Below are 14,859 nucleotides of genomic sequence, written 5' to 3' on the forward strand. Positions count from 1 at the left end.
CCGAATTTTCACCAAAAAAAAAATGAAAAACACACTGCAGATTATTCTTCTTCCAGTAGGTGCCCGAAAAAATTCTCAGCATATTGCCCGAATTTTCACCCCAAAAAATGGTTGGGGGGCTGCAGCCCCCCCGCCCGCGAATTTTTTTTCCCTGAACCTTTCGGGCAGTGTACGTGGAGTTTAGCCAATCAGAGCGACGCTGCGTTGATGACGTACTACTCAGTAAAGATGGTCAGTCGGGTAAATGCGTCGCTTCAATAACATAAGGTGGAAAACGAAAGAGCGCAAGTTCGAGCCCCCGTGTGGATATTTCCGACACTTTTTCTCATGTTCAAGTAGTTATGTCCAAGTATTATATCATGAATTGAAAATCGATATTATAAGTTATGTCATGGTTTTAGTGCATGGTCATCTTATATATGAAACTCCGTAGATAGTGTGGCGAAAATATTTATAGTTTCTTTTGTTTATTTTCCTTCTAGATCTTATTAGAGGGAAATCGGTCTCAGCCCCAAAATGTGGTACATCCGTTTTAGGAAAGTTTATCCTAATTTAAAGGCAGATGACTGGCTAGAATAAAAGACAAGGGAAACAGATATTCATTCTGGAACAATTAAAAAGAGAGGATTTATTGCATAATAAAACAAGGGCAGTACTTGCACTCTTTATTTACCTAATTCGCTCATCAGTTTACAACAGATATTTGGCAGTTTCCACAATAAACCGTTAATTACTGGACCTCGTCTCTCACAAGGAGGTGCTATAGGACTATACCACTGTGTACAAATATTGCTGTGTAGATGTTTGTAAACTGTAAGTACGTAACATACTACTCAGGTGCGTATCCAGGGGGGGCGTTGGGGGCGCGCGCCCCCCGGGTAAGAAAAAGAGAAGAGAAAAAAAGAGAAGAAAAAAGGAAAAAAGAGGGGAAAAAAGAGGAGAAGGAGAGGAAGGAAGGGAAAAGAAAAAGAAGAAAGAGAAGAAAGAGAGAAAAAGGAGAAAAAGAGGGAGTAAAAGCAAAACGCGAAGACACCGGGAAGAGAAAGAGTAACAGTGACATCATTACAGCGCTGAAGGGTAGCCAGTGACGGATCAATGATTTCGTAAAAGTGTGACTCACCTTACCCCTTACACCGACAACTCCATTTTTTGACGTTTCCATTTTCCTCTCTCACTAATGATCTATATATATACTATATATGGTCTATCATAGAGCGTGTGTAGAATTGTGCTATGAAACCAACTGTGGCTGGTCTCGAACTCGACCGTGTCGTCGGGGAACATGACGCATTTTGGGATGGGGGCGACCGCCCGCCCCCCCCCCCCATTCAGCATTTTTTAAATGATATCGCTAAGTAATTTCAAAATAGAAAGTGCTTAGAGGCAACTTATAAGGCCTGGGAAGTGTCATTTCCAGCGATCTGGGAGACATTTTCGGCCAAAATTTTCTTGTACGCTTCGCGCCAAACTATGGTGGCGCTACGCTTAGATAATTTGCCTACAGGCTTCGCCCCTCCCTTGGCAAATTCCTCGCTACGCGCCTGTTCGAATTTGTAACGCAAACAGCAGATATCACATCATATCAGTGAGCATGAAAATGGCGTTCCAGGATGAAAAGCCTCAAATCTGTCCGACTTGCCTGAAAAAATAACCACAAATTTTTGCGCGCGAAGCGCGCGTTCAACGTGTTCATGTCAATATCATATAAGCAAGCATCGGTTATTACATCGCATGCCATCATGTACCGTACGGTCCGTTAAAATTGCGCAGTATACCGCGGGATGCTAATGTAAACAACGACATGTCTCATGTAGATGTATAAAAAGCATGGAGGTCCAATTATGTCAAAACTCTCTTTTACATTAGTAATGGCGTATTAGGGCCTGCAACCCCGCCGCGCAGTGGCGGAGCGTCCATATGGTCAGGGGGGCGGATGCCCCCCCCCCCCTGACGGACTCAAATGGACTGCTGGCGCCTTTTTCAGCTCTTTACCACTTTTTAATTATTCGTGATTATTGACTTTTTTATTGCGCTCTCATCTACTTATTGACATTTGTCACATTTTGTTGGTGTAATTTGGCGATGACACCTTATTCTTCGTTTATCTGCAAATTAGCCAGGCCCGGAAAGGGTCATTTCCTGCGATCTAGGGAGTATCTTTACTCAAAAATTTTCTGTACGCTACGCGCCAACCAGTGGTGGCGCTCCGCTTAGATAGTGTCGAAAGCGCCCCTTCAGACCATTCTCGCCACTCCTGACCAATACCCCTAGCTCCGCCACTGCCGCCGCGCCTCCTACGCCTTTGTGTGTAGTGTTCGGTTTCGGAAATATCTGCTATTTTTTCATTTCCTTGAACCAAGTTTTATAATAGCCGTTATAACAGGTTTTAATATTTGTACACCAATAAATTAACTGTGTCTGAATTTTCGAAAATTTCTGACCAACATTCTACATCACACTTCCCTCTACTCGTGCAATTTTGACCGGTCTGTTAGGGGTTGAAGGAAGTTTTTTCTATATTGGTTGTCCATAGATGAAATTTTGTACAAGATTATGGCTATGTTTTGAAGTGAGTTTATTCACGAGAAATGTGAATTTTCAAATTCTGAACAAATATGGGGCTTAAAACCTTGAAAAGTGGGGCTGACGGGTATTGTGGGCCGCGACGTAGAATCACCTACAAAAGCAAAGACCCACAGGAGATGCGATCAGGTCGAACATGATGTGTGCCGGGTTGACAATCTTCAAAACGGTTATGGATGGAAAAAAAAACTATTAGGAAATACTTGGTTCTCAGGCAAAAAGTGTACATCTGGTTGGTCATTTCAAGCCCGAGAAGTGCCGTTTCCGGTGATCTGGGGGGTTTCAAAACAAGAAATTTTCTTGTACGCTGCGCGCCAACCGATGGTGGCGCTCCGCTTAGATAGTAATTCGCGCCCCCCGGGTTTGAAAATCCTGGATACGCGCCTGCTACTGTACCAGTACTAGTACTACAGTACTGAGTACAGTGTCATGTCCATCTGAAGACATTGTAAATTTGTACATCAGACAGCGATCATACATCGCCGTTTTTCAACAAAAAAACCGATGCAAACGTCACGTTAGTTGTGCACAATGATATAGTATAATGTTATTAGTGCAAGGCCTATATACCTTAATACTTTCTGCTGTAGTACAACAATTATGTTGACTTATCGAATGTGATTTCCCCACTTCAACATTTGGTACGCACGCTGACCATCTTTACTGAGTAGTACGTCATCAACACAGCCTCGCTCTGATTGGCTAAACTCCACGTACACTGCCCGAAAGGTTCAGGAAAAAGAAATTCGCCCCCCGCCCACCCCCCCCCCCCCCCCCCCGCCTCCTACGCCTATGCATATACACAACCTTGCCAACCCGATATCAACAAAACTGAATGATCTGACGTCCACAGGGCTCGCTAAACCAAAGAATACTGACAAAAATAACATGCAAATACACACACGCACGACCCCCGTCCCAGAAATGGCAATAAATATACACCTGACCCACCCCGCAAATACAGCTGGTTAGACTCAGTTGTAGAGTATACTTATAGGCCTACTTTGATGATTCAGTACACGTAGCCTACACTGTTATAGGCCCGCAAACAAACTCTAAAGACATGATCGAAGTTATAAGAAATTAGATGTTAACATCAAATTAGAATACCTACTTCTTTGGCGGAATCAACCAGCAATTCTCAAAAACGTGATCACTTAATTGGTAATTAACTGTAAAAAAATGCTAAATGATGAAAAAATGTTTATCGGTAAATACAATGGTTAGCCATACGCCTACTGTTTTTCTAGAAACCTCAACTGGGCGCTCCCTTGGACGCCGAAATAAATCGAAACAATCATCATCATTAAGTTTTCAGTCGCTCAGATATTGATAAATATCACGGATCAGCTGGGCCATATGCAATTAACGTAAGTTTATAAAGGAAGTTGTAGCCCTATCTGAGTCAGCTATAATCGTAACGTGTCGAAAATCATAAGTAGGCATATTATATTATATATTCTTTTATATATTATATATATATGTATTCTATAAATATATCTCTTCATAACAATCTCAAGTTGGCTACGCAGGTAAAACTTCCAGACGCAGATTTGCAAAGAATTATGGCGGCGAACAGTTAATTCTGCACACGTAAATAAAGTAGATCTCCTTGAGTTGCATATACTTAGCTTTTTCAAAACAATACGTAAAATTCTCTACGTTGGTTCGTTACTATCGAATTGAACAAGACAGTTAAAATTTGAACGCATATGATTTAACAAGATCCTTCAAACAAGGTGCAAGCAACAAGTGTTAGCCGTATTTATCCGCAACGACTCGGCTTTATCTGATTTAACAAGATCCTTCAAAAAAGGTGCAAGCAACAAATGTTAACCGTATTTATCCGCAACGACTCGGCTTTATCTGTACTACTTCAGCTCATGCAACATATAGGCACTCGTAACGTTCTTATTATACACTGTGTCCGTTTATGGCATATATCACGTGTTTTAGAATGACGAACCAGGGCCAAGAAATCGACCAAGCAGTTCTTACAGACCGGAGGGTGTTACATTTTCAAAGACTACATAGGCCTACATTTGTGGAGTGTTAGCTCAGTGGTTAACGCCGGTGCCTTTCAATCATAAGGTCCCCGGTTCAAGTCACTCCCAGATTAATGTATGTAGTCCAGTTACAGAGTTGTTGACAATTAACAATTCATAATCATGGACGTTAAATATGAATGTAAGAGACAGACTTCGGTCAGCTTGCGGCTTTGATGAGCCAATTAGGCTTCTTCGCGAGTTCCTGCTTGCAGGGTGCTCTAATATACGTACATGTATCGTTAGATTAATTGTCCATTAGGCCTTCGTAAAATTTCTCTAACTTGGCGAGGATACAGTAACATATGTTTTTCAATTTGTCCAATCAGTGTCAAGGACTCTGTGTGTTCTCTGTCACGTCCGAAACAGGCGTGATTCGAGATTGACAGCTATAGTTGTGATGCTTTTAGTCATCATTTATACGTTTACATAGCACATGCTAGCTAGAGTATAAACATTACACAATATAGCTTCCATTTGGTCTACGTTAATGACCAAACATCGAACTGGCTTCTGAATCAGAAATAGGTTAATGTCTGATGGTAAAGCAATCCTATCTTTTAAGGTGCGGGGGAAGAAGGAATATTTATATAAATTCTTTCTAGCGTAGGGAACTAACTCGTGAACGAATTAACTTCACATCGGTTACAGTAACAAAGATCCCTTCATTGAATAACTGACTAACTAATTTGATCTCCACCACGCACAATGACATGTGTTTGTATACCAACACATTGTTCTAGTGTTTGCTCTGGTTTGGAAATTCTAAAGCGGTAATGCCACATGTTCCGCAAACTGTTTCGTTTATATAGGACTTGCGAGTGTTACATATTGCACCATATCTAGTTATGGTAGATTGCGTACTGTATATTCTATAGCTTTTCTATAGTGTCGCAAGCTGCAACACATATATACATATAAGTAGAGATAGCCTCCCTTTGGCAAGGAGACTGTTGTTTGATTTCCTTCAAATACAGACGGGTTGTTTGATTTCCTTCAAATACAGACGGAATAAGGAGAAAGAAAAAGAACATGCAGGGAATTCGGTCAATTAAATGTGTTGTAGTTGGTGACGGGTGAGTAGAAAACAGTATATCGATACGCCCAGGCGCCTGGGTTGAGTTTGTGAGGACCAATCTTGCGAAATAACAGTATTGGTGTAATGATATGAAGGAGTACAGTATAGTCATATTGTTATTTTTTTGGTCCTTTTTGTGGGAAATGATGTCAGGATTGAAACGCTTGTGGTGTCTGTAGTTTCAATAATCAATATATGGTACTGTATCTTTACGAACTGTACTGTATAGGTTACCTTAAGGTTTTAAATGAATGCTCTTTGTTTTATGTACAAATAGTTGTTGTGTTGAATTTCAGACTATTGGTATTAAATCAAAATTGCCTATAGACAATTGATTTTTTTTGTCTTCAATTTCTTAAACATATTACAGAACTGTTGGGACTCGAAGACCTGCTTGCTTATTAGCTATACAACAAATTCCTTCCCAGGGGAGTATATTCCAACTGTGTAAGTTGTTTTTCTTCTTCCTTTGCTGTTATAATCCCCCCCCCCCCACCTAATTATTGTCTTTTATTTATTCAATGTTGAATACCTATTGTTCAGTACTGTAGCTTTTTCACTTAACCATTTGTTTTCCTTATATAATTTTTGTTCTATTAGATGGAATCTTAACCTCTGGATTGCGAATAGGGGCCTATAAAAAGAACTTAAAAACTGAACTTGGTAGCCAGCTATTATCATCTTAATCTACATAATTTTAGTAGCCATTGGCTTTAAAGGTGTTCCATATACTTTCTGTATTTTGATAATAACCTCGTGTATCTTCACAATGAATAATTTAGGTTCATGTTTTGTAAAACACTTTTTAAGTCTCTAAAGCCTGATAATAGTGAAACAACAAAACTGATAAATGTTGCTGCGCACTGTTCTTGTTAAAATATTATTATCATAAATTATTCTTTAAAAATATGTTTTCAAATATCCTCAAAATTTCTTCTGCACAATTCCTACAATTTAATTTTATCAGATTTGAAAATTACTCTGCCGACGTACTGGTGGATGGAACACCAGTGAGTTTTGAATTATGGGATACAGCGGGTCAGGAAGCTTATGATAGGTTAAGGCCGTTATCCTATCCAGGAGCAGTGAGTATTTAACTTCAACCTAGTTACTGGTGGTGCGCAATTAACATTAATTTGCGACATCAGACAGACGTTTATCCAGTAAACAGATTGAACGATTGACCAGAACATGACAGTGAATTATTGGATACAAAGAACTGCCTTATTTTATCATTTATTTATTTATTTATTTATTTATTTATTTTTTGCAAGATAAACAAAGACATATAGGCGTGGCCGATATATATATTTAAAAATTGTTGTAATTCTTTGCAAATTGTTTATTTCATGATATCAACTGAAACCATTCATTGCAGAAGAAACTGCTTGCAAAATGGTGTAAACCATGTTCAATCCATTGTACCAAATGAGAAGAAATAATGTGTGTTTCAGTTGCTTGAATTTGGTAAGTAATGGATGGGAGAGAATAAATAATGGATAAACATTCAAACTGTATAATAGACCTGTGTTGAATAAGGTGAGTCCTCAGTTCCAGGACAGACTATTCAAATAAAACCTTACATGTTGTGATTATGTGTTTTCATTTGACTAAAGGGTATAAATGGACTTTCAAGAGCTAGTACCGATATGTTTCCCCATTCTGATGAATCTTTTGGCAAAGCAACTCCATCAGTGTGCCAGCAAAGAGAATAGTTTCAGTCTAACCTCATTCCCATTCCTCCAGGATGTGTTTTTGATCTGTTTTTCACTGATGAGTCCGACTTCCTTTGGAAATGTTCGAGAAAAATGGTATCCAGAGATACACCACCACTGCCCTAACGTGCCAATCGTCTTAGTAGGAACAAAAGTGGACCTCCGGGATGATTTGAACACAAAAGTCACTTTGCATCTAAATAAAGAGTCACCTATCACATTGGTACAGGTGAGTTTTTTTCATTAGACAAGTTATATAGCTATATCATCATGATCGCCGTACACTGCAGGCATGAAACCTGAGAAACACATGCTGTAATTAGTTACTGTTTAGGTATACTATATTATGAACTTGCTCTACTTCTATGTATTAAGCACTTTTGAAACAGGAAGTGTACATCTGAATCTATGTAATATACGTGTTTGTAGTCGCAAAAAAAATACATTTTGCTCTACATATATTAATTGATTGTTGTTTTGTTTCTTTTTTTCCAAGGGACAGAAACTGAGTAAAGAGATTGGTGCCGTGAAGTATGCAGAATGTTCGGCTTTGACTCAGCAGGGAATTAAGACGGTATTTGATGAAGCAATCCGAGCAGTCATCGCTCCCAGGCCCAAGCCCAATAGGAGAAGACGATGTTCTGTAATGTGAACTGTTAACTTGCCACTGTTTGTTCTAAGACACTATATTAAAATAACAGTGTGAAGATGCATGCTACCCCAAACTGATGTATATATAAAAATATATGTGTGTATATATGTGTGTTTATATGTGTATATATGTACACACACACACACACACATATATATATATACATGTATATATATATATATATATATATATATATATATATATATATATATATATATATATAACACCGTACTATCAACTGGTTTGATGTCTGAGAAAAAAACTGTTATCAAAGCCAAATTATGCCTTGATAACAACAAACTCAAAAATAATGTTTGGAACAGGGCCAGTCCAGTCAGTATGTCAATGTACACAGCTAGTAAGTGTGGTACGGGATGGGACGAATGTGGCTGGCATTTATGACAAGCCATATATAATTTATCAGCCATTTTTATGTCTTGTGAGACACAAGAGGATACGGAATGGTGAAAAGTGTACTGAGTGAAGTAGGGAACGAGGGGGGGGGGGAGGGTGGGGGTGGGGATGGTTGGTTTTTGATGGCAAAGTTTGATATTATTATTGCTACGTAATTGAAAAGTTAAACCATCATTACAAAGGACTGCCTAGGAAATGTTTCCCTTGCAGTGTAACTAAACCATGTTTTGTTTTGATTTATGTAGCACAATTTAGGATATCGGTAACTTTATATATGGAGAAGCCAAAGCCACAACTTACCACTGCCAGTCAGACTCCTATATTACGGTCCTGTAACTGACTTTAGGGCAAAACACTTGGAGAAGCGATCTGTGTTGTCTTAATCTTAATAGTCAACATAGTGTTACGTTCGATTGTATATAAGTCACAATAGTATACATTGTACAATTTGTACAGGTAGGCGTGACTGCCATTTTGATACTTCATGTAAATATAATTTTAATCAGGGTTTGCACAACTGTACCACTCTTTCAGGGTTTATTAGTACTATTTAATGCATTTTAATGAGTATATATGAACAAATTAAAAAACATAGTTTTTATACAATGATTGATGGTTTGCCTTTTCTATGTATCTATTTTCCCTTCTTCTTTTGCAATGATTGGATTTAATAACCAATTACTTGAACAGCCCTCAAACTAGGCATTTGTCTAACCAAGCCTTAACAGATTCCTTCATGAATCAGTCCTATAAGTCCCGCCTTAAAAATAATCAAGATAATAATTTAAAAAGAGCTATCCTACCCATACAAAAATATACATTATAGTTGCCATAGTATGCTTTTGTGACTAGAAACTTAAATATTAATAGAAGTGGGGGCGAATTACCTTATTACTTATATTTACTAATATTTTAACATTTTGAGGCCCAAAGGTTGAGATATTAGGCCCGCTAACAAGTAAATATTTAGCCTGTATGTCTGATTAATCAGATAATTATAAAATCTTTGTAGCCAATACGAATATCTTAATCTAGTGACTTTTTCGATATTTTAAATTCCATATACAAAGAGGCGGATCTATGGTTTCAATGAGGGGCGTGGCCATGCATGGATTCTTTGAAGCTGGTGCCTTTGTACGGGGTGCTGTTATATTAGATGCATGATTATTGTCGCACGGACCAAGGGAGTAGTCTTACCGGTGGTTTCCGCTTTTGTATAATTTTTTATTCAATCTGTATTACAGATAAATAAAGAAATATAACCAAGATAATCATTTACGAAGAGTGCCATCACTTTGAAAACTTTCCGCGCTGAAAATATATCTTTGTGCTTAAACAGTACGCTTAGTTATAAAAAGAACACATATACACAACCTTGCCAACCCGATATCAACAAAACTGAATGATGTGACGTCCACAGGGCTCGCTAAACCAAAGAATACTGACAAAAAATAACATGCAAATACACACGCGCACGATCCCATCCCAGAAATGGTAATAAATATAATAAAAAACTGGTTAGCGGTGGGTGAATACAATGGTTAGCGGTGGGTGAATACAATGGTTAGCCATGGGCCTACTGTTTTTAGAAACCTTAACTGGGCTCTCCCTTTGGACGCCGAAATAAATCGAAACAATCATCATCATTAAGTTTTCAATCGCCCACATATTGATAGTAGTTTTCAAAAGCCTTACATTCAAAAAGATAATGGAACTCGTCTCCAATTTTGTTGCTTGCACATAAATGACATATTCTATTCTCGATAGAAATGTTGGTATACCGTCCAAGGGTACTTGGTATTTTAAAATTAGAGCAACGAAATTTACAAAGAATTGTAAGATCAAGAGTTTTGTCAGATACTTTCAAAGTTAAGATTCCTTTTGAATATCCTGTAATTCTTACATTGTGTGTTTACATGGACATCAGCAAATCCAGTTCTGTTCATACATATCATCTAACCTCTGATTAAGGTTATTCTTAAGCCAATCAATACTAAATGTAGGTCTGTATCTATTGCCGATAAGGTCAATGTTTGGAAAATCATTCCAGATGTAAGACATTCCTGATTTGTCAAACACGCCTTTAACTTTCTTGATCCATGGTAAATGATAAGTCATACAAAACTCTGAAAAACTGATACATCATGCAAGAGATCTTGTTCTCCTTAGTACAAATTAATCTGTACCAAAAGGAAACCAGTCTAAGTTGTTCTATATTCTTTATCAATTTGTACCTACCAAGTTCTCCATAGGCCATACAATTAGCTGTACTTCTATTTAGTTTGAGGATCCCTTTACAGAGTATTAGGTGAAAAGTTTCAATTTTGGAAATATTTTGAAAGCCCCAAATACTACTTCAATATTTACATCACCGTAGGTAAAAGTTGGTATTTTCCGAGCTTTACTACCTTGGTTTTACTGATGATGACATGGAGGTACCAATCTTCACAATACTTGTGAACCGCGTTTAGAGCTTTTTGTATATCATCTTAATTTTCTGCTAAAATTACAGTATCGTCTGAATATAACAATGTAAATAGTCTTAGGTAGACATCAAAATAATCGTTACTGACGCATTCCTGAATATCATGATATAGGTTATCAAGACCCCTGTAATGCTGACTAATAAACCGTTCAAAGTCATTCAAATACAATGCGAAAAGAATTGGTGACAGGTTTTTATCTTGTCTAACTGCGATGTTACAGGCAAATAGTTCAGACTTATCATTGTTATTCAGTACACATGATTTTGCATTTTGGTGTATGTTTGAAATGACATTCAAAACTTTACCATTGATATTATATTTTAATAACTTAGCCCATAGTGATATCCTATCTACAGTTTCAAAGGCCTTTCTATAATCGACAAAAGCACAGTATACCTTATTGTTTTCCATTTGTAGTATTCGATGACAGCATGAAGACTGAATATATGGTCGAGAGTGGAATGATTTTTCTAAATCCAGCTTGTTCAAAGCCAATTGCACCCTCATCATCAAGAAAGCAATTAATTCTGTCATTTAGGACAGCCGTAAACAATTTACCAACACAATTAACTCAATAAAGAAATGCAACGGTAATTATCTGGGTCATTGACATGTCCTTCACCAGTTTATAGATTGGTTTAATAAGACCAATGGTCCAGTCATTAGGCACAATACCACTGTTCAACACAAGATTAAACATCTGTACAATTGTTTCGACGAAATGGTTAGGACAATGTTTCAGGAACTCACTTGGAAAACCACCAACCCCGAATGCTTTGTTGGTTTTGAGTCTTTTGATCTGGATAAAGACTTCGCTATAAGTGATAGGACTATTCAGCACATCATTGCTTGAATTAAAGATACCTAAACTAAATGATGAATCAGCACAGTTCATATGATCAATAGTATTTAGTTTTTTGAAATGATAATAAAGGAGCTTGTGGAGATATAACTTGGCAACTTTGTCTTTGCATTGTTAATGATACCCCAAAATTTCTTTGGGTGGTTACTTCTCATACTTCTAAGCTCACAATGCAAGTTGTTGTAAAAAACTTGTTAAGCATTTTTGATGCACTTTTTGTAATTTCTGGGTAAAGTACTGATCAATTTAACATCATTACATCCATTTTTTTTGTTACTTCTTTTAACTCTCAAATACTCTCTACGAAGTTTTCTACAGTCATTGTTGAACCATTTCTGGCTATTATTCGGCACTTTATGAGTAATACAACGGTTGGTTGTTCAAATTATCTTAGATCCCTTTGCAGCAGTAATAAAACATTGCTTCAGACTTTCATAGACATGATCAATTTCACTTTGTGTAAAAACATGTTGATCCCTTTTATGGAGAATAACATTTGAAAGACTGGTCAAATCAAATTTTCAAGGAATCCCACAAATTTTTCCTTTTTGCAATCATCCCACCTAATAGTATTCTGTGTTTCAGAAGCATTACAATTTGAGGATGGATAGTTGCTTGCTTGCTTGATTACTCAATTTATTATTGAACAATCCCTTGAATTGAACCTTCATGCAAATAGGACGGTGCTTGTCAGAGAGAAGACTGTCAAAATCATCAATGTAAAAATCTTCAACACATGGAAATAAATCAGGTGAAATAATAAAATAATCAATGGTGCTTCTGTCGTCACATGTCATTTTACCAATACCAATATCCAAACCAAATCTACCATTTACAATGTGTAAATCCAAGCTTTTACAAAGATCAATTAACCGTTTAGTTTAGTTTAGTAGAAAAAAAGGATCAGGAGGGACACTCAAGTCCCCATCAAGGACCCTATAGAGAGAGAAAGAAAACTGAAGACACAAACACTCAGACCCGATTACAATGCTTAAAGTGCTTGTCCAAAGCATTCTTAAACACATTGACACTACTTGCAAGTACAACTTTCTCAGGCAAATCTTTCCACTCATTCACAACCCTATTAGAAAAAAGTTATGCCGAATATTAATCCTACTATGTGACTTTTGGAGTTTAAGACAATGACCTCTGGTACACCTACTGTTAGCAAACACGGAAATGTCGGTAAAGGATAAATTGTCCGGCGAAACCATACACAATCTTGAAAACCTGGATCAAGTCCCCATGTGACCTCCTAAGCTCCAGTGTGGTGAAATTCAACAGTTGTAACCGCCTATAATAAGGAACACTCTTTAAGGAACTAATCATCCTAGAAGCCCTCCCCTGGACTTTTTCAAGTACTTCCTTATCCGTAGCAAAATATGGGTTCCAAGCCTGCACAGCATACTCCAGATGAGGCCTAACCAACTGCTTATAAAACCTAACTACGATGTCCTCTTTCAGAAAACTGAAGTTCCTCTTGATCATACCTAAAACCCTATTACCTCTTTTATCAGCTTCAAGACAATGTTTAAAAGGTTGCAGAGATGAGTCAATGTAGATACCTAGGTCTCTTTCCACAGAGACCTCCTGTAACTCCACACCATTAAGATTTTTATGTAAAATTTTGGCTACTACTACCAATGTGCATTACCTTGCATTTATCAATATTAAAAAGCATTTGCCACCCCGGAGACCAGGAAAAACCCTTATCCAAATCCGTTGAAAGTTCTCAGAATCGCTTTTGGAAAAGACCTCAGAATACAATTTGGTGTCATCAGCAAACTTCTTAGTTGTACACAAAATATCTCCGTCGATGTCATTTATATATATATATCTCCGTTTGCCATTGTTGTTTGTTTTCTTATCCTGGTTTTATCTTTCAGTGCAAATACCAAGTAATTCCATATCATGCTTTGCATCAGTGTACCCAATATCAGAAAATGGCAACTCAATATCATCATATTCTAAAAAATCATTTAATTTACCAGTTCTTGAGTTAAAATCCCCAACAAGACAGATTAATGCACTGTAGGTTGATTTTAAAGTAATGCAATCGGCTGAAATATCATCAAATAAATCCTGACTGAAATACCTAGAACACTCATGGGGGATATAAACAGCACCAAGAATGAAATCGTGATCACAAAACTTGATTTTGAGCCATAATATGCAATCAGAAGTCATATTATGGATAATTGTGAAACTACATGGAAAGTTATTTGAAACTAAACGAGGATGCAGTAACATATGTTGTTCAATTTGACCAATCAGTGTCCAGGACTATGTGTATTCTCCGTCACGTCCGAAACAGGCGAGATTCGTGATTGACAGCGTGGAAGTAGTGTTTTAGTCATCATTTACTCGTTAACATTGTGCATGGTAGCTAGAGTACTGTTTATAAACATTACACAATATAGCCTACGTTGGTCTTCGTTCAAGATCAAACACCGAAGGTTACTTCCTTAACGAAATTACATCGAAGGTGTTGCAGTAACAAAGCCCTCCATCGAATATGATTAACTGACTAACTTTGTACTTCAACACGCAATACAATGACATGCGTTTGTATAATAGAAATACTGTTTACTCTGATTTGGAATTTCTAAAGCGGTTAAGCCACATGTTCCGCGAAGTTCTTTGTGTATATAGGACTTGCGAGTGATACATTACACCATTTCTATTTGTGGTTCATTGCGTACTGTGTAGCTATAAAATTTGTCGCAAGCCACAAGATATATATTTATAAGTAGAACTTGCCTCCCTTTGGCAAGTAGGCAGTTGTTTGACTTCCTTCAAATGCAGACGGAATACGGAGAGAAAAACATGCAGGGATTACGGCCAATAACATGTGTTATCGTTGGTGACCCGTGAGTAGCAAACAGTATTACCTATCAATACGCCCGAGCGCCTGCGTGAGTGTGTGAGGACCAATTTGCGAAATAATAGTCTTGGTGTAATATGAAGCAGTACAAAAGGCGTTATCATTATTTTGGTCCTCTTTGTGGGAAATGATGTCAGGAT

General features: G+C 37.5%; 1 protein-coding gene and 1 pseudogene across 2 annotated transcripts in view; both read left to right on the forward strand.

Annotated features, from left to right (window-relative positions):
- The first annotated feature begins 5,430 nt into the window (after nt 1–5,430).
- LOC139964253 (ras-related C3 botulinum toxin substrate 1-like) lies at nt 5,431–8,586 on the forward strand (annotated as a pseudogene).
- A 5,912-nt stretch (nt 8,587–14,498) lies between these two features.
- Nucleotides 14,499–14,859, forward strand: part of LOC139964251 (ras-related C3 botulinum toxin substrate 1-like) — a 3,167-nt gene continuing 2,806 nt past the window's right edge. Inside the window, exon 1 of one of the 2 annotated variants that reach the window (XM_071965704.1) lies at nt 14,499–14,705. In XM_071965704.1, coding sequence (XP_071821805.1) covers nt 14,635–14,705 — 71 coding nt within the window. In that variant the 5' untranslated portion in view covers nt 14,499–14,634. The remainder of the gene's footprint in view (nt 14,706–14,859) is intronic. The other variant, XM_071965703.1, reaches the window with a different exon arrangement.

The sequence above is a fragment of the Apostichopus japonicus genome, chromosome 22, assembly GCF_037975245.1.
Source record: "Apostichopus japonicus isolate 1M-3 chromosome 22, ASM3797524v1, whole genome shotgun sequence".
In the NCBI taxonomy this organism is placed as follows: domain Eukaryota; kingdom Metazoa; phylum Echinodermata; class Holothuroidea; order Aspidochirotida; family Stichopodidae; genus Apostichopus; species Apostichopus japonicus.